The sequence below is a fragment of the Carcharhinus amblyrhynchos genome, chromosome 20, assembly GCF_965287045.1.
Source record: "Carcharhinus amblyrhynchos chromosome 20, sCarAmb.v2.hapA, whole genome shotgun sequence".
NCBI classification, from domain to species: domain Eukaryota; kingdom Metazoa; phylum Chordata; class Chondrichthyes; order Carcharhiniformes; family Carcharhinidae; genus Carcharhinus; species Carcharhinus amblyrhynchos.
The window spans coordinates 2,843,123-2,865,788 of record NC_137343.1 but is presented as its reverse complement, the minus strand read 5'-3'; the positions used below and the strand labels follow the sequence as shown (position 1 = coordinate 2,865,788).

The 22,666-nt window shown below is 43.3% G+C and overlaps 1 protein-coding gene across 1 annotated transcript in view; it reads left to right on the top strand.

The window, feature by feature from the left end:
• Positions 1-22,666, top strand: part of stx2b (syntaxin 2b) — a 71,063-nt gene that overhangs the window by 18,287 nt on the left and 30,110 nt on the right. The window contains exons 4-5 of the mRNA XM_080207978.1: positions 20,095-20,169; positions 22,495-22,568. Of these exons, the coding sequence (XP_080064104.1) occupies positions 20,095-20,169; positions 22,495-22,568 (149 nt within the window). The remainder of the gene's footprint in view (positions 1-20,094; positions 20,170-22,494; positions 22,569-22,666) is intronic.

Below are 22,666 nucleotides of genomic sequence, written 5' to 3'. Positions count from 1 at the left end.
CTTCACTGGGCAGGGAATTCCACAGATTCACAACCCTTTGTGTGAAGAAGTTCCTCCTCAACTCAGTCCTAAATTTGCTCTCCCTTATTTTGAGGCCATGCCCCCTAGTTCTAGTTTCCCTGCCAGTGGAAACAACTTCCCTGCTTCTATCTTATCTATTCCCTTCATAATATTATGTTTCTACAAGATCTTCCCTCACTCTTCTGAATTCCAATGAATATAGCCCCAGTCTACTCAGTCTGTCCTCATAAGCCAACCCTCTCAACTCCAGAATCAACCTAGTGAATCTCCTCTGCACCCCTTCTGGTGCCAATATATCCTTTCTCAAGTAAGGAGATCAAAACTGTACACAGTACTCCAGGTGTGGCCTCACCAGCACCTTATACAGCTGCAACATAATCTCGCTGTTTTTAAACTCCATCCCTCTCGCAATGAAGGACAAAATTCCATTTGCCTTCTTAGTTACCTGCTGCACCTGCAAACCAACTCCTTGAGATTCCTGCACAAGGCCACCCAGATCCCTCTGCACAGCAGCATGCTGCAATTTTTTACCATTTAAATAATAGTACATTTTGCTGTTGTTCTTACCAAAATGGATGATGTCACATTTACCAACATTGTAATCCATCTGCCAGACCCTTGCCCATTCAGACTATCTATATCCCTTTGCAGATTTCAGCGTCCTCTGCACACTTTGATCTACCACTCATCTTGGCGTCATCTGCGAATTTTGACACACCACTTGATCCCCAATTCCAAATCATCTATGTAAATCAAACAATTGTGGTCCCAACACTGATCCCTGAGGCACACCACTAGTCACCGATCGCCGACCAGAAAAACCCATTTACCTCCACTCTTTGCTTTGTTAGTTCACCAATCCTCTGTCCATGCTAATACATTACCTGTAACACTGTGCACTTCTATCTTATGCAACAATCTGTGTCAAATACCTTCTGGAAATCCAGATCCACCACATCCACAGGTTTTCCATTGTCCACTACACATGTAATGTTCTCAAAGAATTTTGCCAAATTAGTCGAACTTGACTTGCCCTTCATGAACCCATGCTGCATCTTACCAACGGGACAATTTATACCTAGATGCCTTGCTATTTTTCTTCCTTGATAGATTTAAGCATTTTCCCTACTACTGAACTTAAGCTAACCAGCCTATAGTTACCCACCTTTTGTCTACCTTTTTTAAACAGTTGTCACATTTGCTGATTCCCATCTGTGGGAACCAGCGAATTTTGTTAAATTACCACTAGTGTTTTTGCTATACAACAGAGGCACAAGGACTCTAATGAAGTTAGAGGAGGACTAAAGGCCATTGGAGTGTAATTTGCCTGACTGTATCCTGCTATTCTGAGTGACATTCGACAACGATATCAAAGCGTTTAACAATTCAATTAGACATGTGAACTCTGTGGGAGGCAATAATTTAGAGTAGCAGACTGCAGTTCAGTGTAAAATCCAGGCGCTCTCCCTTGTCATTAGTACTCCTCCCTGATTCTGTGTTGGTATTTGTCATTGTGACAAGCGATCCAGTAATTGAGCATTGAAGTGAGTTTTTATGCTTAATACTGGCAGGGATTCCCCTTTGTCTTCAATGGAAAATGCTCCTCGGCGTGCTCCTTTCAGTTAAGGAATGCATTGTACAACAGTAAGGCTGTGTTTAAAAAAAAAACCCTCCTTCCTTCCTCTTCAGCCCTACACCTGTAATGGTATATGTTTTATCGTCCCCTTTGCTCTGAGCATAATTATGAGTAACGTCATGGGAGATGGACGAGTGGCTTAAGTCTTAATGGGGGGGTTGGAATGCAGAAAGGGTGTTCTGTATTTGCCCTTTTTGAGGCATATCTTGTTTTTTGATAAGGATTTTGGTTTGTAGGTATAGCCCGACAGGACTTCATCTTTGAATAAAGAACAGGACAGCACAGGAACAGGCCCTTCGGCCCACCAAGCATGTGCTGACACAATGGAACGTTCTAAACTAAAGACCTTTTGCCCCTCTGAGGTCTGTGTCCCTTTATTCCCTACCTATTCATGTATCTGTCAAGATGTTCTTGGATGTTGCTATTGTATCTGCTTCTACCACCACCTCTGGCAGTGCATTCCAGACACTTAATACTCTGTTTAAAAAAAAAACTTGCCTCTCACATCTCCTTTTCCTCCTTTTTAACCTATGTCCCCTCGTAATTGACATTTTTACCCTGAGAAAAAGAACATCCATTCTCTCCGTGCCTCTGATAATTTGTAAACTTCTATAGGTCACCCCTCAGCCTCTGACCTCCAAGTAAAAATCAAGTTTGTCCAATCTCTCCTCATAGCTACTAGCATCCAAAGCAGGCAATATCCTTGTAAACCCGTTCTTTCAATAAAACCTGCTGTGTCAGTTTGAATCAACACATACAAACCACAGTTTCCTTTTGTTTAAAACTCATAAGCCCTAACATGGGACATTGCACAAAGAAAATTGCTTGGTTTGTGGCAACCTTAAAAAGGCTGGCACAACATTGTGAGTTTGGTGAGTCACTAGAAGATTCTCCAAGATTGTCAAGTTTGTGATCTCCAGCATGATGCTATCTAAAGAAGATTACTTACTGAACGTGCTTTGACTTTAAAGAGAGCAGTAGAAATTGCAGTGTAGCTGTGACTGGCTGCGAAAGAGGCTTCACAATTTGATGCAGGATTGAAGATCCACAAGTTGGGAACTGGCCCTAAGAAGTCAAAAGAGCAACAAGCATGTCAGATTTGCCAGAAAGGAGCTATTCAGCGAGTGAAGCTGGAGTAAGGATAGACAATGCAAGAATTGTGACAAAATAGATCATGTTGCAGCAGCTTGCTGGGCTAGATCAGCTTCCTTGAAGAATATTCAGAAGAATGAATACCTTCAAGAAGAACAAATTGCATTTTACAAAAAGAGTTTACAGCATGGAAGAAAATAATTCTGACTATGAAGACGGGAAAGTCTAGAAATGTGATAAAGAACTCCAAGGGATTCTCTCAAATTCTGAATGATTCCAAAGTGAATGGACCTATTAGGATGGAAGTTGATACTGGTGCTGTGTATCTTCAATTCTGGAAACTACATACCAACAAAAGCTGAAACATCTTTAAAATCTGCTGTAAGGACATACACGGAAGAGATTGTTGCATCATGGTCAATGTAGAGTTGCGTAACCAAACAGTGGCGTTGCCCCTCCCTGTGGTCCGTGGTAATTTTTCAGCTTGTTTTGGGAGATTGTGGTTGGAGAAGATTAAGCTTAATTGGAGTGCTGTCAATAGATCAGTCTTTTGTCAAAACAGACCGACAGCACCCTCTGGATAAATGCCTTCAAAGAGACACTTGGCTTGATGAAGGGAGTTCAAGTGAAACGCAAGGTAAAACCTAATAGTCAACTAAAAGGTTTCTGCAAAAGTGGTGACATATGCAATTCATCCCAAGGTTGAAGAATTACTATGACTTGTGAACACTTAGTGAGTCACTGGGCTACTCGCATTGTACCAGTTATGAAACCAGATGGTTCAGTTTGCATTTGTGGTGATTTTAAAACAACAGTAAATCCAGAGTTGTGTCCTGATCAATATCCACTTCCTTTCATTGAAGATTTGTTTGCTGTGTTATCAAGTGGGCAAGAATTCAGCAAGATTGATCTTTCAGAAGCATATGTACAGATGAATGTAGCTGCTGAGTCTCAACCATTGTGTACCATTGTTACTCAAAAGTCTTTTGGAATAACATCCTCACCAACCCTGTTCCAAAGATCAGAGGATCAGATTTTAAGTGGTTTCTCCGGTGGACACTGTTACCTTAATACTCTATAGGGTCCAGTGAACAAGAGCACTTGTAATTTAGGTGCAAATTGGAATGTCTTCAGCACGTGCTCTGGGTATCAAGAAAGAAAAGTGACTTTTGCCCGATGTCAGTCCAATATTTGGGTTACATTATTGATAAAGGCCTTCACAAAGCACCTAAAAGGATGGATGCTATTTTAGAAACACTACCTCCAGTGAATATGATACAATTGGGGACCTTTCTAGGATTAGTAAATTATTTCTTCCTAACTCAGCTATGTTGTTGAAGCCCTTGCATTATTTGCTGTGTATGTAACGGTCTTTAGACTGGGCAAAATGTGAGAAAGCATACAAGGATGTCAAAGATACTTTGCAGAACTCTGAAGTATTGGTTCATTTTAATCCAAAACTACCATAACTGCTGCTTACAATGCCTCACCTTATGGAGTAAGGGCAGTAGCTTCACTTTTCATACCTTTAGAAGAAGGACCTTTTCTTCATGTTCTCTGACTAGTGCTGATAATGCTCAGCTAGCAAAACTTGGTGAAATGTTTGCAAGATTTGGTAAACCAGAACAGTTAGTGATATTGGTTCACAGTTTATCTCACGTTTGAGTATCTCAGTGTAAATTGTATTCAGTATATAAAATCCACACTTTATCCATCAACCATTTGGATTGGCTGAAAGATTCTTACAATGTTTGAAAAATTCATTAAAAGCTTCAAAACAGCAAGGTTCGTTATGTCACGTGAAAACTTTTTAGCATCTTAAAGAAACACTACTAATGTGGCTACCCAAAGTTTATCTGCATTACTACTCTTAAAGAGAAAGTTGAGAACTAACTCTAACTTATTGCCTCCAGAAATCTGTGATAGAATGTCAATAACAATCTCGATTTGCTAGAGAGATGAGGGCAAAGCAATATTCATTTCAGCAATGGGATTGAGTGAACATAATTCTGTCATGAGTAAAAAAATGGGTACTAGCCATAGTTTTGTAAAAACAGGCCCAATTCTGCACTTATTTCCTCCTTTATGAACGGTATGTTTTGTCTGTATAGAGTGCAAGAAACAGTACTTTTCACTGTATACTAATGTGTGACAATAATAAATCAAATCAAAATTTCTTACACAGTTCAAGCCGGCGGTGAACTAGTTTGGCGACACCTTGCTGAACAACGCTGTCATCCCAATGATTTCTGAATCATCTCCAGAGCACCACCAACTTGTTTAGTTCCCAGTGCTGTGAATACTCCCGGAGAAATAACTGAACTGCCTGTTGATTGTGCCTTTGCTCCAATAGCCTGGGAGAATGATGCAGAACTAGTTCCAAACAAAGTGTCTGCTGAAGTTCCAAATCATACTTCTCGGGTCAGGGGCTGCCTAATTGAAGAAAGTTGGATGAACCAAAAGGGCTAGACATCTTCCTGATCGACTTTATTGATAACGTGTGATGATGCACAGTGTCAAGTATGCTTGATCCTCTGTACGATGTCATAATAGTTGGTGTCATCACTGGTGTAAAAGCGGGGGGGGGGGTGTTGCATGATGTCATGGGGGGGCGGTTTCACAGGCTCCTGCCTTTACTTTCAGTTGTACGCTGCAGTGCAGAGTCTCAACGTGTGCAAACCCACAACCTTTCTATTTGTTTAAAACCCACAACCCCCAACATAGGGCATTACAGTAATGCCATTGAATGTCTAGGGGTGATGGTTAAACCCTCCTTGTTGGAAATGGTCATTGCCTGGCAATTGTGTGACATGAATGTTACTTGCCACATGTTAACCCAAGCCTGGATATTGTCCAGTTCCTAATTGCCGAGAAACAACTGTCAGTATCTATTGCTCCTTGTTGTTTCTTGGCTCCACCCAAACAAATTCCACCTCTTGTTCCTCTGATCTATTCTTGCTAATGTACTGATCTCATCCTTTAATTGTTTCATCTTTTCTTCTTTGTCTTCATCCTTGAATATTCAGTTCCCAGCTTTGGTCACCCAGCAGCCACCTTTCTGTAATGGTATTTGGGACATACCTGTTTACTACCATTTGTGCTGTCAGTTCATCAATCTTGTTGAAAATGCTTTATGCGTTGAGTGCCCAACTCTTATTTTCACAACCAGGGTTGGCACAGTGGCACTGCTGGCTCACAGCACCAGGAACTTGGGTTCAATTCACGGCTTGGGTCACTGTCTGTGGAGCTTCTGCGTTCTCCCTGTGTCTGCATGGGTTTCCACTGGGTCCTCCAGCTTTCCCCTTCAGTCCAATGCTGGTTAGGTGCATTGGCCATGTTAAATTCTCTGTGTACCTGAACAGGCTTGAGGGTGTGGCAACTGGGGAATTTTCACAGTAACTTCATTGCAGTGTTAATGTAAGCCTGCTTGTGACAATAATCTTTAACTTTAAATTATATGGCAGCTGTTAGTGGTTCACTGAACATGAGGATTTCATTAATGTCATGAATGTTTCTCTCTGACTGTAGTCCATTTTCTGCCACTTTGAAGAAGCAGGGCAAATCTTGCATTTTGATGGCTGCATTCAGTATCTTGGTATACTTGCAGTCAATGAAATACTTTTGCAGTTTAATCATTTCGGGACAGCACATTCCCACACACAGCATTAGAACCTCTCCTTGTTTGCACCAAAATGAGGTACAAAATAGGAATGAGCTACAATAATCTTTGAGATAAAAAGGTGCCATCCTTGTATTTAATAATCTGATAGTTGCTGTGCCCACCAGAGCTTGTATTGCCAGGCAAATGATCCCATGTATCGTTTGGTGGAGACTTTGCCTGTATGTTTTGTCAAGGTGAACATGATGGCATGTTCAGTGGCATTAGAACTCAGATGTGAGTGTAACCGTTTTTAATCTACTATTGATTAAAGCAAAAGATGATATTGGCAAATTATCTGAATGTGGAGATGATGGGAGTGTGGAACTCTCTGCCACAAAAAGCAGTCGATGCTCACTCGACAAAGAACAATGAAAATTACAGCACTGGAACAGGCCCTTCGGCCCTCCAAGCCTACTCTGATCATGCTGCCCGACTGAACTAAAACCCTCTACCCTTCCAAGGACCATATATCTCTATTCCCATCTTATTCGTCTATTTGCTAAGACACTGCTCATAAGTCACTATTGTATCTGCTTCCACTACCTCCCCCAGCAGCGAGTTCCAAGCACCCATCACCCTCTTTTAAAAAAAAAAATTGCCTCGTACATCTCCTTGAAATCTTGCCCCTTGCACCTTATACCTGTGTCCCCTAGTAAGTGACTCTTCCACCTTGGGAAAAACTTCTGACTATCCACTCTGCCCATGCCTCTCATAGACTTGTATCAGGTCACCCCTCAATCTCCGTTGTTCCAGTGAGAACAAACCAAGTTTCTCCAACCTCTCTTCATAGCTGATGCCCTCCATACCAGGTAACATCCTGGTAAATCTTTTCTGTACCCTCTCCAAAGCCGCCTCATCCTTCTGGTAGCGTGGCAACCAGAATTGAACACTATTGAGTTGTGTTCAACCAGTAATGGAGCCAAGGTGGGCAGAAGTGGTTAAGCGGCAGTTTAGCCATGATTTCACTGAATGGTAAAACAGGCCCGAGAGCTGTGGTTCCTCTTACAAAGAACAACCCAGCACGGGAAACAGGCCCTTCGGCCCAAGAAGCCCGCGCTGCCGCATCACCCTACACCTATTCTACCCTGCGTATCTACAAATAGAACCCCTGACTTAGCCAGATTCAGGGGAGAATAGTGTCAATTTGGTAAAACCAATCAGCCTAAGAGCACATCTTTGGGGTGTGGGAGGAAACCGGAGCGCCCGGAGGAAACCCACGCAACCACAGAATGCACAAACTCCCACAGACACAGGCCCAAATCCATGTATCTGCACAGCTAGCAGTGCTAGTCACCGAGCTGTTGCGGCGCCCGTCTACCGGTCCAGGATCAAGCACACACACCGACACGAAGTACTAGGCCACTCCCGGAACCTCCAGGAGCAGCCCACGCACGACCCACCGTGTGCATGCCCCTCGTTTGACAATGAGGTGGACCTCCACCTGCGGAGTGAAAAGACGAAAATTTGAGCAAAGCGTAAAAGCAACAAGAGTGGGTCATAATGCCCCTCGAATCTGCTCTACTATTCAATAAGATCATTATGGCTCATCTAACTGAACTGTGCTTTCTTGACCTATTCCCATATTTCTTGATTTTCCTTTTGTCCCTCAGTCATGACGATAACATACGCATGATAAAATGCTGACAAAAAATTATGGCAAAGCATTGAGCTACATTTTGCCATTTTTTTGTCAGCATTATAATTGGCATTGCACAGAGCTGCTGACTTATTCGACATCTGTATGTTTTTCCTTGGTATCTAGGAAGCACAGACTTTTTTTTGCCTTGAATTGGAGAATCTGCAGCTGACAGTTGGGTGTGAGAGAAGGCTGGCTGGCAGATTAACCCTACATGTGTCAGAGCTACATAAAGATATGACACAGGCACTCTAGGGAAGTATGTTTAACAGTGCTACTGAAACAGGAAAAGAAGCACTTAGCTCTTCCTTGTTTTAAAATCTTTATTAGAACGACTTTGCACAAATCCCATTGAAACCCCATTTTAGTTAGACTTGACACCAAGTACAGATTATGGCGAAGAAGTCATGTTTGTTTCAAAATAACTATTTCACATAGTTATAAATACTGTAGTTTTAGTAGTTTCAGCAATAATCCAAACTCATCTATTTTTGTTCTTTGTGTAATTACAGCTTTTTGAAACTTACTGTCGGGACCTGTGCTGGTCCACCTTTGTGATACTCTCTTAACGCCCAATCAACATGAAGGGCCTCTGCCAACTTTGACCAAGATTTCATCTCTCCTCATTATTGTTAATGTTATTGCAGGAGCAAATGTGAAGTCAGTCAATTTGGTAGAAAAAAAGGAGAGGAGGCAATGTGAATACATGGATTTGAATATTTGTTGTCAGCACAGAGAGAGGGCAGGACTGGCAACTCAACATCTCTGGGTATAGGATCTTCAGGGGAGGGTGTAAAAGAGGAGGTGTTGTCAGAGTCAGTTGCCACAGAAAGGAGGGACAATATCTTGGAAGGGCCTTTAAATGAAGCTTAGGAATAACAAGAGGGCAGGCACATTGTTGGGATTGCAGTACTCTGGGCAGATCTCTTGAAATGCGCTCAGATTTTTATCTGCGTAGAAGGTCCAACAAAGGACGGTGCAGTGCTGGATCTAATTCTAGGAAACCAAACTGGAGATGGCACTGGGAGAGCATTTTAGTGATATCAATCACAACCCAGTACAATTTGTTTGTTATGGAAAAGAGAAAAGATCATCTGCAAAAAACAATTCAGATTTGGGCATGATGGATTTGATTAAAATAAGGCAGGATCTGGTGGCTAAGATTAGGGAGGTTCCCGAGATATTCTAAGTATATTGGGGGCAGCGTAGGGCCCGTTAGGGAGCGACACAGTGGTTAGCACTGCTGCCTCACAGCGCCAGGGACCTGAGTTTAATTCCTGGCTTGGGCCACTACCTGTGCGGGGTCTGCACACTCTCCCCTGTGTCTGTGGGTTTCCTTCCACAGTCCAAAAGACTTGCTGGTTAGGTGCAGAGGCTAAATTCCCCCTCAGTGTATCCGAGCAGGCGTTGGAGTGTGGTGACTAGGAGGTTTTCTCTAACTTCATTGCAGTGTTAATGTAAGCCTACTTGTAACACTAATAATAAACATGGGAGATTGATAAAGAAGATGAAAGCGCATGAGATCAGAGTATCTTCGGTGCACTGTTATGCTCAGTGCATTTGTGGCAAATTTACTCCTTTTTAAGGCCATGGGTCCGGTTGCTGTGCCAGTTAGCAACCAAATGACATCAGGAAGCTCACAAAAATTGGAGGAAATGACTGACAGGTAAGAACTTTGCTCAGGTAGCAAGAGATCTCGGAGTTATTAACAGGAAGCTGCTCCTCAATTATTCTGCTGTTAACTTTTTTAAACTGCAGTTTGAAGTGAAGGTACCTGTGCAGGTTAATTATTGATTGCAAAATGTTCATCAGCTTCAGGCTCAAGATCCACAACTGGCTAAATTGTTAAAGTGCAGCATTACAGATCATAGAGTCCCTACAGTGCAGAAGGAGGCCATTCAACCCATCCAGTCTGCACCAACCACAATCCCACCCAGATCTAATCCCTGTAATCCCACACATTTAGTCTTAGTCCCCCTACACTAAGGTGCAATTTAGCGTAGCCAATCCACCGAACCTACACATCTTTGGATTGTGGGAGGAAACTGGAGTGCCCAGAGGAAACCCACGCAGACACAGGGAGCACATGCAGACTTCATGCAGACAGTGACCCAAGCTGGGAATCAATTCTGGGTCCATGGCGCTGAGGGATAGCAGTGCTAACCACCGTGTTGTCACGCATAGATCTGTATTTCAGTTTCTATCTGAATTCTGTAGAAGCCAGTCTAAATCAGGATGGTGCTGAGGTGACACTTTGCTGTCAGGCAGCATGTGTTTATCAGCAGTCAATTCCATTGATCCCAGTCGGACTGAGTGATTTCTATGCTCCTGGATGCTGAGCTGAAGCTATCGATTTTCAAATTTGCAGCCAGGTTCCCTATGGTCTGCAGCTCGTTGCAGTAGTGAGTCACCCTCTGCAGCACTCCAAACCACACCACACATTAAATGCATGCAGCAATTTGATCACAAAGGTTGCAACCGAACATACCATCGCGCTGTGAAGCTGGTTCTTGCTCGCTTTGTCAATATTTTATTGATATTGTTGGAATCCTGTGATCATATGCAGGAAATCCACAGATCTAATAGTTTCTATGTTTTATAGAGCCACAATGCACTTTCCCTACACCAGAAAGAGGGATCAGATTTATCAGTGATTTGATTTATTAATGTCACGTATTAGTATGTAGTGAAAAGTATTTTGTGCGTGACACAGACAAAGCATGCCATTCACAGAGAAGGAAAGGAGAGGTTGCAGAGTGTAGTGTTACAGTCATAGCTAGGGTGCAGAGAAAGATCAACGTAATGCGAGGCAGGTCCATTCAAAAATCTGATGGCAGCAGGGAATAGGCCATTCTTGAATCGGTTAGTACGTGACCTTAGATTGCCAGGACTAGCCAGTGTGTCACAGTCGTACAGCGCAGAAAAGGCCCTTCAGCCCATCGAGTCTACACCAACAATAACTACTATTTAAGTCGCGCTAATCCTGTTTTCCAGCACTTGTCCCATATCCTTGAATGCTTCACACGCTCACCAATACTTTTTAAAGGTTGTAAGGTTTTCAGCCTCCATAACCTTCCTGGGCAGCACATTCCAGGTTCTCATTGTCCTCAGTAAATTTTATTTTCAAATCTGCTCTGAACCTCCTGTCCCTTACCCTACAACTGTGCTCGTAAAAATGTCTGTGGTTGTTGTTGGAGATTGACCATCTTAAATGATGCAGCACAGCACTGACAAACAGGGGTAGTTGTATAACAGCAAGGAGGTTGTACCAAGCCTTTTCCAAATCACTACTTGGGCCTCAACAGGAGAATTGTCCCAGTTCTGCGCGCCACATTTTAGGAAGGATATCAAGATCTTGGAGAAAGTACAGAGACGATTTGTCAGAATGGTAACAGAATGAGGGATTTTAGGTTAGAGTGAGATTTAATTGAAGTAATGAGGCAGGTGCAGCAAGCATTTAGGAAGACAAGTGGCATGTTGGCCTTTATTGCCAGAGGATTTGAGCACAGCAATAAAGTTGTCTTGTTACAATTGTACAGGGTTTTGATGAGAACACGTCTGAATAGTGCGTCATAGAATCCCTATGGTGCAGAAAGAGGCCATTGGGCCCATTGAGCCTGCATCAACCACAATCCCACCCAGGATGTATCCCCATAACCTTATGTATTTACCCTAGCTAATCTCCTTGACACAGGTCATTTAGCATGGCCAAGCCTTGCAACCCGCACATCGTTGGAGAGTGGGAGGAAACTCTCTCAGACATGGGAGAATGTGCAAACTCCACACAGTCACCTGAGGCCAGAATTGAACCTGGCACCCTGGCGCTGAGAGGCAGCAGTGCTAACCACTGTGCCACAGTGTCATTTTGTCTAATTTGCCAACTCGCATTGGAGGCATTAGTGAAGATTCACTAAACTGCGCCTTGGGATGAGGGGAAGGTGCTATGATAGGCTGAGTAAATTGGGCCCAGATTCTCTGAATTTAGAAGAATGCAAGTTGATCTCATTAAGGCTTATGAAGGGGCTTGATAGGCTGTACGCTGAAAGGTTGTTTCTGCTGGTTGGAGAATGATTGGAGTGAATCATTTAGGACTGAGATGAGAAATTGCTTCACTCAGCTGTGAATTCTCTCCCCTCTGGAGGATTGTGAATGTTCCACTGGAGATGTCTACGCCTGGTATACACAGGTTTGGTGCTTCAGCATAAGGCACAGAGCCCCAGGAAGTGGCGTTGAGGTCCACAATCAGCTGTGATATTGGATAGCAGAGCAGGCTCAGTTGGTCATATGGTCTACTCCTATTTCTTAGAAACTAGAAGCAGGAGGGCGCCATTCAGCCCTTTGAGCCTGCTCTGCTATTCATTTTGATCACGGCTGATCATCAAATTCAATATCCTGATCCTGCCTCCCCCACCCTCATGTCCCTCGATCCCTTTACCCCAAGAGCTATATCTCATTGATTCTTGAAATCAGACAATGCTTTGGCCTCAATTATATTCTGTGGTAGTGAATCCCACACGCTCACCACTCCCGGTGAAGAAATTTCTCCGTCTCAATTCTAAAAGATTTACCCCTTATCCTCAAACTATGACCCCTCGTTCTGGACTCCCCCACCATCGGGAACATTCGTGCCCCGTTAGAATTTTAAGTTCGTCAGATCTGCATTTAAAGTGGAGGTATTTTAATAGAGACAGGAGGGTCAGTAACCAGAGGGGGTAGCTGTAAGATAATTAGCAAAAGACAAAGCAGGGAGTCATACTGTCTACTTCAGACTCTAGTCTGTAAGATTATCTGGTATTAAATAGTAGAATCCTACTCCCAGTGCCGGGTCTGTCAAAGTTGGTGGAATCTGACCCATTACTAACCCATCTCTTGAACTAGAGACTCTGCTTATCTCCCCACCCATCCCCTTCCAGCTGATGTGGTTTGTTAAGCCTGGACAGCATAATTCAGCTTATATTTGGCTGATGCTGAGCAATATAACCTGGCCCTTGGCCAAATACTGGACTGCATTGCGTGGTTTTATTTTGAGCCAGCAGTAACATGTTTCACACTTCTATTAAAATTGGTGTATCCTATCATCTTACCAAATAAGGGGCATATGTTACCCAGACCCAATGGGCTCGTCAGTGCTGTGTAGACACCTTGTGACATCTGCCCTGCCTGGCTTTAATCAGATTTTCCCATGACCGTGCCAGTTGTAATCCTGCAGTTCGAGGCACTGACCATCCTGAGCAAATGTGTTAATCTTCATTCAGCTCAGCAACTCAAAATTCTCATTTCTAAATAGCTTTTAAACTTTAACCAAAAGAGGAAACGCTAGAAAATCTCAGCAGGTCTGGCAGCATCTGCAAGGAGAGAAAAGAGCTGACGTTTGAGTCCAGAAGACTCGACAAAGCTTTGACAGAGTCATCTGGATCGATGTCAGCCCTTTTCTCCTTACAGATGTTGCCAGACCTGCTGAGATTTTCCAGCATGTTCTCTCGGTTTCAGATCCCAGTATCCGCAGTAATTTGCTTTTAAACTTTAATGCTGTGTATCTCACAATTAGATTCTTTTTCTCCAGTGCTATTGAAGTTTTCAATTGACTGCCTTGGCCCCTCAAAGTTTGGGCTTCAGCTGGCTAATTTACTGGCGAGCATCTTGGTACAAGTCACTACATCCTGGGCACACAGCAGATTGCAATCTCCATATTCAGAACGTTTGCAGATCATAGAACTCCCCAGAGTTATTAGTATCTCATTAAGAGTTTCCAAGTTTCTTCTTCACCCAAATGAGCAGAAGAAACTTGGATATTGAATTTTCGGAAGCTTTTATTTCAGGCAATAGATGAATTGATATGAATATATTACATGTGCTGTTCTGTTGGGATCTCCTCATGGGAAAAACAGCAACAGCGCGTGTGAGCAGCAGCGGAACATTAGCAACTGTTGGTATTGAGTCGCTTTGAAAAAGAGAGAATTGTTTAGCCAGACTGTACATTTCAGTCTTTAAAAAAAGCCAGATTTGAGATGTAACAATATATTTAAAATGTGAATTTTGAAGTGCTTTGAGATTTATGTTGGAGATTGTATAAGTCACTGCGCATCATGGAGCTGCCAATGGAGGATTACAGCTGTACCGCCCCACCCCCACCGAAATCCGAGATAATGTCGATCCATTTATTTTAGAGAAGAAAGCGTATCCCTAATCCTCGAATACAAGGATGTGAACTTGCTGGTGATGAGGGCCAGGCAGTTGGGGGTGGGGGTAGGGTGTAACCTGATGGTAGTTTGGATTCCAGTCTCTTGCTGGGGGGATCACTCCCAAGGATGTTAGACTCTAGGACTGACAGTACTCCGATCTCCAGTACTTCAACCCCAAGTCCTTCTGAAACTCCTTGCTCTATTCTTCTCACTTCTACATCTCTCAGCCCATCTTAGTGCTAACAAATCCCTTGACTGCATTCTGGATGTTCTCTAATCCCACAGTATAATTGAGAAAGCCCACCAATGCCTCTACTTTCTCAGGAGACTTTGCTATGACTCTCCCCAATTTTTCTAGATACGCCATAGAAAACATTCTTTCTGGTTGTATCACAACTCGATATGGGCTCCTGCTCTGATCAAGACTGCAAGAAACTGCAAAGGGTTGTGAATGTGTCCCAATCCATCACGCGAACCAGCCTTCCATCCGTTGACTTTGTCTACATTTCCCACTGCCTCGGCAAAACAGCCAGCACAATTAAGGACCCCACGCACCCCGGACATTCTCTTTTCCGCCTTCTGTTGGGAAAAAGGATACAAAAGTCTAAGGCCACGTACCAACTGACTCGAAGAGCTATGCTGCTGTCAGACTTTTGAATGGACCAACCTCGTACTAAGTTACCTTTCTCTACACCCTAGCTTTGACTTAACACTACATTCTGCACTCTTGTTTCTTTCTCCCCTATGTACGTTTTGAACAGTATGCCTTTTTGTATAGTGCACAAGAAACAATACTTTTCACTATTTGCTAATACATGTGACAATCAATCAAATCAACCCTCAATGTTCCCTGATCTTTGGAACTCAGTCACAATGGCCCCCGGATCCTAGCACCTGCTCCAAAAGCTCCCTCTGGATGTTCCTGGAACCATTAGTCTCCTATCCAGATCTCAAAATAGAGCAGGATTTGCAGTCTGATCCCAGCACCAGCTAATTTATGGGCAGTTCCCAGCTGATCTGTCCGTATCTCTGGTAACAGGACACTGCTCAACATTGCACATTCTTACGAAAACGTCAACTCACTGAGAAATACCACAGAAGCTTTAATTAGTAATGTTAAATGTGTCATCATGCTTGCTTCCTGTGACACTTTCCCCACTTTGTTCTCACACTTGCAGCATGAAGTAACCTCCTCCCATTCTGAAAAAAACCCAGGGGATAACCTGGTGCATTAAATATTGGAGAAATCCATACATCTTTGAGCACTAAAATGCTCGTTGAAATGTAATTTTGCTTTGTCAGCTTGCCATTTTAAGTTGGGATAGTACATTAATACTGTAGGGTGTAATGTAATCTCGGGCGTGAAAGTGTGATGCAATCAAATGTGCTAAGATAACGCTATGAGATCAGATGACAAAACTTAGTAACTCAGCAATAATACACAGTGCTGGGAAAACCCAAGAGAAACCATTAACTTTCCAATACAACTTCCTCAAAACTTTATTTCAAATCTCCAGCATCCACAGGTGGCACGGTAGCACAGTGATCAGCACTGCTGCTTCACAGCTCCAGGGACCTGGGTTCGATTCCCAGCTCAGGTCATTGTCTGTGTGGGGTTTGCACATTCTCCTTGTGTCTGCGTGGGTTTCCTGTGGGTGCTTTGGTTTCCTCCCACAGTCCAAAGATGTGCGGGTTAGGTTAATTGGACATGCTGACATTGTCCATTAGTGTCCTGAGATGTGTAGGTTAGAGGGATTAGCAGGTAATTGTGTAGGGATATGAGGGTAGAGCCTGGGTGGGATTGTGGTCGGTGCAGACTCAGTGGGCTGAAGGGCCTCTTTTTGCATTGTAGGGTTCTATGATTCACAGTATCTTGCTTTTATTTTAGTAACTCAGCAAACCTGTGAGCACAACTATCCGCTGGTATGTAGGAGCAAGCCATTGGATTCCTTGCACACTGCTTGAGAAATGGGCCTTAACATGTTCTGTATTTTATTGGTGTCTGTTTAAGGTTTAAAGTTTAAGTATTAGTGACACATGTTGGCATACATTAACATGCAATGAAGTTATGTGAAAATCGCCTCATCGCAGCACTCCACCTGTTTGGGTACACCGAGGGAGAATTTAGCATGGCCGATGCACCCTAACCAGCATGTCTTTCAGACTGTGGGAAGAAACCAGAGCACTTGGAGGAAACCCACGCAGACATAGGGAGAAAGTGTAGACTCTGCACAGACAATGACCCAAGCCGGGAATTGAACCCGGGTCCCTGGCGCTGTGAGGCAGCAGTGCTAACCACTGTGCCATCATGCCATACAAGAGTCTGTGGATCCCTGTCAGCAAAGGCATTATTTCTGCAAGTTTCATCACTGAATAAATGTTGTCTGGTTTGTTAATTTGAGGATACTGTTACACACAACCCACACTGGAATGAAGGAGGGGTGTTGGCAATTGGCATGCATGACACTGGAGAGCACAGCAGTATATGGTCAAGAGGCTGTGGTTCTGGAAGGCCTCCACGTCCCATGATGTCTCATCAGGTCAAACGGGCAAGGAAAGCTCCTGCTGAGGGAGGATGGTAGGTTGTAATCAGTTGATGACTCAGTGCTTCTCCATGTTAAACACCACTTAGAAGCGTTGAGGGTGGGAATGTGCAAGAAACTGGACATAGTTTTCACTGAGATGTACTTGTATTTGTGCGTGTTATTGTTCTATTTGTTAGCTACAGCTGAAACCTGTGTTTGGTTTAATCTGAGGTTTTTTTTGTGATGAAGTCAGGAAGTCTCCAAGCCTTGATTGTGTATGTATATTGTTAGTGTACGACTCTTGAAGAGATGGATTACCAAAGGGCTAGTCAGTCAGTGAAGTTAAAACGAATAAAAAGTAGAAAAGGCTGTGCTATTGCCTTGCAACAGAGGGTCAGAGAAAAGACCCACAAACAGCGCGAGACAAGAAAAACAATTTTAGTTTCAACAGGTATAAATATACCATAGACTGAAAGCTCAGTCCACCTGACCAATTTGAGCTGAAAATGATGCCAGACAGCTGATGAAATGAGTTTAAGGAACTCCTTTCTATTGCTGTAATGTTAAAGTAACCAGAAATAGGGGTCATAGTTTGAGGATAAGAGGTAAACCTTTAGAACTCGGGTGAGGAGAAATTTCTTCACCCAGAGGGTGGTGAATGTGTGGAATTCACTCCCACAGAAAGTTGAGGCCAAAACGTTGTCTGATTTCAAGGAAAAAGTAGATATAGCTCTTGGGGGTAAAGGGATCGAGGGAAAGGGGGGATCAGCCATGATCAAAATGAATGGTTGAGCAGGCTCGTAGGGCCGAATGGCCGTCTCCTTCTAGTTTCTACGTAATGAATTAGTGAGTTTTCTGTATCTTGAAAGATATCAATTGTGAAAGAACTTCTGGTGAATATCGAGAAGCCTACTGGAACAAACCCTCTTTGCAACTGAACCCGCTGTATCCTTGGTGTGGAAATAATATCTCTGGTAGTCTTGGGTCTGTAAAGGCATTGCTGGGATAAAAAGGATAGTGAGAGTTTGCTTGGTGTCTGAAATATTTCCAATGTCTTATTGTCTCATGTAATTAATGTTTTGTGTTTAATATTTTATCTATTTGCTAAAGAGCTGACAGCAGACTCCTGTGAATCTGTTCAGTAAACGCCCTCCGAGGTTTTAAAAACCATTTTAAAACTGAGCTGTCAAGCCAGTTTCTGTACTGGGATAATCTGGTCACCCTATTTTGTTAACAGCCCATTATTTAAATAGTGGAATTTGAGGAATGAGAAGCATTATATCTAAAGGTGAGCTCTTTGCTCCATCAAACCACTTGTGCATTAAATGTAAACCTCCAGAGAGATGGGAAGATGAGATATGCCTGTTCACGCGTGGAGAGGAGAATGGAACATTGTTTCTATAATGGGACTGACGTGGATGTATTTGTATTTTTCCAATGCAACCCTCTTTTATCCCAATATGAAGGTAAGCTTAGGCAGTGAACTAATTCAGTGAAGATTCTGTAGGGTAGCACTGACCCTCTTCTCCCCTAATGGCCACCTCTTGCCACTTACTAGCAATCAATCTCGTGCTAATGTTCCTGTTCTTCCCCCAAGCTTAGCAGTGAGGTCAGTTAAAACTGCTTACAAGTGAAATAAGGCAGACAGGTTGGGTATCTTCTATCTGAAGCCATTGGGGCTGATTGCATTTCAGATCATTCTGGTTTTCAAATTCTGCTTATAAACTTATATTACTAGCTATAGTGTGAAGTAAATAAAATGGTTGGAAAAGTTAAGATGTATCACTGATAAATACAGGGTACCTGAAAATATTCTCTTCAACATGTTCACCAAAAAATCACAAGTTAAGCAGTGCAAATGCCTTGGCTTTCTGCACTAAAGCTCGATGAGGTTCCAAAAAAAAAGTGCGTTTGAGTGCCTTAGGTTTTTGGATTTATGGATAAAGGAGACTTGACCTGTAACTTGTCCAAACCAGGAGGAATCCTGCTCTCCCTCCACACAGCATATATGCATTAGTTTTGAGTATGTCTGTAAAAAAAATATTTTGAACAGTCCATTCCTGTTCAAGATCTGAATCTGATTAGCAGCTGGAGCTTCCTGGGTTGTGGAAGTGTAGATGGCAGAAGTGCCAAGCTGGGGCTGTTTAATCCGTGATGATTTTCTTTTAAATGTTCCGGCTCGCTGCTTCCTTCTGAACTCTTGCTGTGCCTGCAGCTTCCGGAGATGAACAATGAGGCAGGAGTAGCAGCTTTGAATCCTCTTTAAAAGAAAAAAAATTCATGGATTATAACAGTCAACTCAGTATTCCTGAACCCTGGAGCTTGAGCGTCGGATCTGGATCCAGATCTTGAATGGGAACGCGAATTCAGGAGAGCGAAGCAGTGAGTGGGTGGGTCAGGGCTTGGGAGGTTCTGAGATGTTGGGGAGGGTGTGCAGAGAGGAGCTGGTGACAAATCTGAATTGTACACGCAGGTCAGAGTTAGAGAGCAGGACAGGCCATTCCAAAATGCTGCCAGTCAGCTTACGGGGAAATGAGGTTAAAAACCAATCTCGTGATACTTAATAGCGATTGACTTGCATGATAAAGCGAAACAACATTAACTGCGGGATTGCTGTATCATGTTATGGGATAGTAGAGTTGTGAAAGGTTCTGGTCTCCACATTATAGGGAGAATGTGAATGCACTGGAGGTGGTGCAGAGCAGATTCACCAGGATGCTGCCTGGGATTGGCAGAGATTGGGTGGGTTGGGTTGTTTTCGTTAGAGTAGAAAGGACTGAGGGGCAACCTGATTGAGGTGCTCAGGATTGAGGGATGTGGATAGGGAGCAGCTGTTCCCCTTAATTGAAGGGTCAGTTACAAGAAGTTAAAAGTGAGGGGTAGGAGGTTTAGGAGGGATTTGAGGAAAAACCTTTTCATTGAGGGTGGTGACGGCTTGGAATGCACTGCTAGAGAGGGTGATGGAAGTGGGATACCTCACGTACTTTAAAAAGTACTTGGATGAATACTTGGTACTCATAATATCCAAGGCTATGGGCCAAGTGCTGGAAAGTGGGATTAGGTGGGCAGGTCAGGGCCTTTCGTGTGTCGGTGTAGACTTGATAGGCTGAAGGGCCTCTTCCACGCTGTAGTATTCTCAGTGATTTTGAAAGGTGCTATATAAATGCATGCCTTTCTTCAAAGTACTAGATGTATTGATAACACTATTGAAGACAGGCATTAACACATTGCTGAGAATATTCATCCTTCACTGCAGCAAAATGGAAATGCCTGTTCAGCATGTCGATTCCAATACTCTCTTTAAAAGTTTGGAAGATCACTGTACTCTTTTTCTCTTAAAGAAACCAAAGAAGAACTGGAAGAGCTGACGCTCAGAATCAAGAGAACGGCAAACACAGTCCGAAATAAGCTAAAGAGTAAGTTGTTTCAGACAAGTCAATGAAATAGTTACCAGAAGACATGTATTTAACATGACTCATGAAAACCAGAGGGGATACAGGGTTGTAAAAATAGGTTATCATTTGAAGGTTTAGTAGAAGCAGATCCAATAACTTTCTGAAGAAAATTGGATAAATATTTGAAAAGGAATAAAAATTCACTGGGCTGTTTGGGACTTGGGGAGGGGGGGGGGGTTGCGGTGCGGTGGCGAGCGGGGGTAATGGGATTAATTGGGTAACTTTACCAAAGAGCTGACAGAGACATTATGGATAGAATGGCCTGTTTCTCTGCTGTATGATATTGTGTGTGTGTGTGTATATCTTGCACTAATTTATACACGCTCCCAAGGGAAATTTGGCCACAGTGTGCACACAGACCTGATGTCCTTTAAGGGTTGTCATTGTTTATGTTCTCTCCAAATGTACACCCAGAACAATGGCAAAGAGGGGTAAAGGTTTGTTTCCCAGCGCCCCCCATTCCCAAACATACGATTCTTTCAAACAGACAGAGGTGCATGCTCAGGTGCTCCTACAGTTCTGGGCCTTTGGGTACTCCTGGCACATGCAGGTTCTGGGAGTGAGAAGCATAGAAGGAATAGTCACACTCCCTCCCTATATCACAGGGCAGCACAGTGGTTAGCGCTGCTGCCTCTCAGCACCAGGGACCTAGGTTCAATTCCATTGTTGGGTGACTGTGTGGAGTTTGCATGTTCTTCCTGTGTCTGCATGGATTTCTTCCAGATGTTCCAGTCTCCTCCCACAGTCCAAAAATGTGCAGTTTAGGTGGATCGGCCTTAGTAATTCTTCCATTAGTATTCAAAGATGTGTAGTAAGGGAGATTAGCAGAATAAATGAGTGTTTACAGGGATAGGTGGGGCCTGGGTCTGATGCTCTATTGAAGAATTCATGCAGACTTGAAGGGCCGAATGGCCGCCTCCTGCATTGTAGGGATTCAGTGATGATTAGGCCAGAGTGGTATACTTCTGTTTCCTGACCAGTACTTATGCTGATGGTAATTTTGCATCCTGAAGGAAAGTTTGTAAATTAAATGTCCATCTCTCTCATTGCAGTATTTGATATTTGGTGTTGCAGTAAGTTTGCTTTGCTTGTAATTTTAATGTGCCTTAATGTTAATTCTGAAAAGCTGTTATCTTCAAATTTGCTTTCAGATTGAAGTCAGGGTCAAGATATGTCATGAGCTGTATTAAAGCAATATGATTTTCCGGTCTAAAGCTAACTAGGATAAGGAGGACAAATCTCTCTCCTAATCCTGAATCCCCACAGCTTTGAGTTTGAGTTTTTCTTAAGGGCCTTGAACTTTTGTCAATCTTTGGAAGTCAAGATTATGGTATAATCATAAGGATTTCTATAGTCCTTAGAGGAATATTACTTCCTCAAAGAGACTGTTCAGCCGTGTTCTCTCCCTCTGTTGTTGTTCCGATAGCTCTCTGAGTGACCCCAGATGATGAATTCCACTACATTGCACAGAGATTTTAGAATCACAGAATCCCTACAGTGCAGAAGGCAGCCATTCGGCCCATCAAGCCTGCACCAACCGCAATCCCATCCAAGCCCTTTCCCCGTAACCCCACATCTATTTACCCTGTTAGTCTCCCTAACACTAGGGTTGATTTAGCATAGCCAACCCACCTAACCGGCACATCTTTGGACTGTGGGAGGAAACCAGAGCACCTGGAGAAAACCCACACAGACATGGGGAGAACATGCAGAGATGCCACACTGACAGTGACCCGAGGCCGGACCCGGGTCCCTGGCGCTGTGGGGCAGCAGTGCTAACCACTGTGCTGCCCCAGTTTAATGGGTCAGTTAGCGGCTGTGTCTCTTTCATTCCCCCTTTTTGTATATCCCTGTCCCACAATCTACACATCACTAAAGCATTGAAAAACCCAAAATTAATCTAATCTTTCCTCATCGCTGGGGACTCCCAAGATTAGAGATTAGCCTCCTGACTCGTCCCTGCACTGCCTCCAGTGAGTCTCTCTCGCTGAAATCTTCAACGGTCAGAACTGGGCATGGAATTCAAGGTGTGGTCAGCCCAGAACGCTGGAGGATTCTAACGTGACTTCTTCAAGTTGGATTTTACTTTTCTGATGCTGTAACTCCACGCTCTGGTTACTGCTCTGGACATATTGATATTCTGAGCCCACTGAGACTCTTGGGACTCTCCTTGCCTGTTCTGGTTCAAGAATGATTTGCTGTTGTCCTGCTGTCAAACTGGGCATTGCTTATTCATAATTTGCTTGATGCTAAATATTGATCCCACCATTTTTGTTTTAATTGTAGTTATTGAACAAAGCATTAAAGATGAAGATGATGAGAACCAGGGTTCAGTAAATTTAAGAATACGCAAAACGCAGGTACGGTCCCAGTCTCAGGTTATAGTTACTGCCGTAAGGATCTGGCAAATGATGCTTTTCATTTATTTGTTATAAAAGGGAAAAGACTTCTGGACGTA